The 3,860-nt window shown below is 41.9% G+C and overlaps 1 protein-coding gene across 1 annotated transcript; it reads right to left on the reverse strand.

Annotated features, from left to right (window-relative positions):
* Window positions 1-2,383: 2,383 nt before the first annotated feature.
* LOC139230419 (arg8-vasotocin receptor-like) lies at window positions 2,384-3,244 on the reverse strand. The gene has a single exon (XM_070862256.1). It carries the CDS (start codon window positions 3,212-3,214, stop codon window positions 2,384-2,386), a length of 831 nt encoding a protein of 276 aa, XP_070718357.1. The 5' UTR covers window positions 3,215-3,244.
* Window positions 3,245-3,860: the final 616 nt, after the last annotated feature.

The following is a 3,860-nucleotide window of genomic DNA, read 5'->3' on the forward strand; positions in this document are numbered from 1 at the left end:
CAAAAAAATGATTAAGAGCGGGAAGATAGATTATGAAAGTAAAGCACATGAAATATAAAAACAGATAGTAAGAGTTTCTACAGGTATATAAAAAAGAAAAGGGTGGGTAAAGTAAATGTTTGTCTGCTGGAGGATGAGACTGGGGAATTAATAATGTAGAACAGGGAAATAGCAGAAACATTGAACAAATATCGGTCATCACGGTAGAAGACACGAAAAAATCCAAATAGTGGATAATCAAGGGGCTATAGGTAGGGAGGAACTAAATCTAATCACTATCACTAATAAAGTAGTACCAAGTAAAATGATGGGACGAAAGACAGAAAAGTCCCCTGGACATGATACCTTACATGCTTGGGTCTAGAGAAGTGGCTGCAGAGATAGTGGATGCATTTGTTGTAATCCACCAAAATTCCCTGGATTCTGGGATGGCCCCAGCAGATTGGAAAACCGCGAATGTAACGCCCTTATTTAAAAAAGGATACAGAAAAAAAGGAGGAACGATCGACCAGTTAGCCTAACATCTGTCATTGGGAAAATGATGGAGTCCATTAATAAGGAAGCAGTAGCCATTTGGACCGTTGGACATTTGGAAAAGCATGATTCGATCAAGCAGAGTCAGCCTGGTTTTCTGAAAGGGAAATCATGTTTAACAAATTTGCTGGAGTTCTTTGAGAATGTAACGAGCAGGGTGGATAAGGGGAAACCAGTGGATATGGTGTATTTGGATTTCCAGAAGGCATTCGATAAGGTGCCACATAAGTGGTTACTGCACAAGATAAAATCTCACAATGTTGGGGGTAATATATTAGCATGGATAGAGGATTGGTTAACTAACAGAAAACAGAGAGTAGGGATAAATGTACCATCTTCCGATTGGCAAACAGTAATTCGTGAGGTGCCGCAGGGATCGGTGCTGGGAGCTCAACTATTTATGATCTATATTCATGACTTGGATGAAGCAACTGAATGTAAAGTAGCCAAAGTTCCTGGTGATACAAAGATGGGTGGAAAAGTAAATTGTGAGGAGTGCACAAAAATCTGCAAAGGGATATAGACAGGCTAAGTGAGTGGGCAAAGAAATTGGCTGATGGAGTATAAAGTGGGGAAATGTGAGGTTATCCATCTTCGCAGAAGTAATAGAAAAGCAAAGTAAAATGCAAATGGTGAAAAAATGGAAACTGCTTCCGTACAGAGAGACCTGGGGGTCCTTGTGCAGGAAACACAAAAAGTTAGTATGCTGGTACAACAAGTAATCAGGAAGGCAAATGGAATGTTGGCCTGTATTGCAAGGGGGATAGAGTATAAAAGCAGAGAAGTCCTGCAACAACTGTACAGAGTATTTGTGATGCCACACCTGGAGTACTGCGTACAGTTTTTGGTCTCCGTATTTAAGGAAAGATATTATTGCATTGGAGGCTGTTCAGAGAAGGTTCAGTCGGTGGATTCCAGAGATGACGGGATTGACTCATGAAGATAGGTTTAGTAGGTTGGGCCTGTACTAATTGGAGTTCAGAAGAATGAGAGGTGATCTTATTGAAAATTATAATATAATGAGGGGGCTCGACAAGGCGGATGCAGAGAGGATATTTCCACTCACAAGGGAACTAAAACTAGCGGACATAGTCTTAGAATAAGGAGCCGCCCATTTAAAACTGAGATGAGGAGGAATTTCTTCTTTCAGAGGGTTGTAAATCTATGGAATTATATGCCCCAGAGAACTATGGAGGCCGGGTCATTAAATATATTTAAGGCATAGATAGACAGATTTTTGAGTGATAATATGTTATGGGGAGCAGCAGGGATATAGAGCTGAGCCCATGATAAGATTAGCCATGATCTCATTGAATGGCGGCACAGGCTCGAGGGGCCAAATGGCCTATTACTGCTCCTATTTCTTATGTTCTTATATCATATCACTGCATTTCCTGTATCCTCATACAAGGAACAGAAGGATACCTTTCTGTATTTCTGATATCTTTACACACAATGACCACATTGATGTCCTTACAGACTGAAAGCAGAAAATATATTCACAATGAGGCCCTAATGTCCTCACACATGTGGACCTGATGGAAACATTCCATTGTGTATCTGATATCTTCAGCCACGGGAGCCAAAGGCAATTTTGCGCATTTAGTCAAGCTCCAATGGGGATCTTTGTCGGCTCTATATTCATCTGAAAATGAAGAATGGAGAAAGGTTGTGAAATCAACATGATGTGTTTCACAACAGCAGCATAAGTGCCATCTATTGCAAGTTAGGAACTGGTGATGTGGAAGGATGAGAAAGATTGAGTGGAACACCTGCCTCAGCCAAACTGATCAAGTAACAACAAGCTAGATAGCGGGAAAGTGCGTTTATTTTACCTGTAGTATTTCGATTACCTACATAATGTAAGAATGATAATAAACGGGTATTTCACCATATTCTGCATCTCCTCCCGGAATCTCCTCTGGGTCAACGCATAAATGCAGGTGTTTATACAGGAGCTGGAATACATCAACAGAAGGGTGATTCTAATCGCCAAATAAAGTGAGTTTGAACCGGTGAATGAAATTATCTCGGTGACACCAACAGAAAGGTGTATTATGGTAATTGGCGCCGTCAACACAATAAAGCTCCCCGAGATAGCGAAGAGCAGAATGATGGATGTTCTTCGGTTCTTCATCTCGGGATCACTGCTGGTCTCCCCATTGCTGCGGCTCTTCAGTGCTCTGCGAGTTCTACTGGCCACTAAGATGTGCCTGACAGTGAGACAATTCAACAGCAACATCACAGGGTATGGAAGTATTGGGGATGAGAAACTGCTAATCCATTTGTAAGCTGTCCATTCAGGCGAAGAAACATATCCCGTTACTGTCCTGCAGCCCCACAGTATATCGTCGACAATATAGTTGGGATCATAACGGAAATACATGGGGATATGCATCAATACACTGAGCACAAACTGCGCAGTTATTACCACAGTAGCAGTTCTTTCGGTGCAATATTTTGATTTCAGTTTATGGCAACAGATGGCTATGAAGCGGTCAATGGTGAATGACACTGTGAACCAGACAGAGAGTTGGCTACTAACTACTTGTATAAAGCCACTCAAACGACAAGCGTAAGTATAGCTCAAGAATGAATCTGTGAAATGAAACCGAAAGATGCTTTCTACAGTTATATTGAAGATACAGACCATTAAATCTGCTATAGCCATGGCTGCCATGTAACGAGTGATTCCTTTGGAGAGACCGCACTTTCCCCGGGACAAAATTACAACTGACATCAGGTTCGCTGTAAGAAATTGCAACAAAAACAGGAGAATTAACAAAGAAATAAATCAGCGATCTTAGATCACACCCACTTGGAATTGCGCATTTTTCGCATTGTGAAGTCGGAGACCTGTTACTGGAACCGATCCCTCCCAGTCTCACTGGGTGCGGTTCTGAGTCAATCACAACAACATGTTGCCAAGTTCACTCACTGCTCTCTACTCGTTTAACTGGCCTCAGTGGAGAAAAAAACACACAAGTCGCTTCCCCATTGCTCGAAATTGTCCATTCATCTGTCACACGTGTGGCAGCTTCACGAATTTATCCATGATTTTTCGGGAGACACATTGCTGATCAGAAGGCTTTTTCGTTTTTGTAAGGTAATGAATACCGTTCATTAAAATAGTTAGCAAGCCACTTCTTTGATTCAAGTTCTGATACAGAAGGTGCAATTTTTACGTGAGGATCGATTTTATATCCCTTCGACTTCAAAGAAGAGTAAAATCGCTCGGGGAGCGCTGCTGGCGTTGCACCCGATACCGCTAGTTTCCCGGAGGCCGGGCTATGTTCAAGTTTCCACCAAGGAACAGTTTTCTACCG

The sequence above is a fragment of the Pristiophorus japonicus genome, chromosome 19 (genome assembly GCF_044704955.1).
Source record: "Pristiophorus japonicus isolate sPriJap1 chromosome 19, sPriJap1.hap1, whole genome shotgun sequence".
NCBI classification, from domain to species: domain Eukaryota; kingdom Metazoa; phylum Chordata; class Chondrichthyes; family Pristiophoridae; genus Pristiophorus; species Pristiophorus japonicus.

Coding starts and splice junctions, on each gene's coding strand:
- LOC139230419 (XM_070862256.1), bottom strand. CDS start 3,214: ATGGCAGCCATGGCTATAGCAGATTTAATGGTCTGTATCTTCAATATA.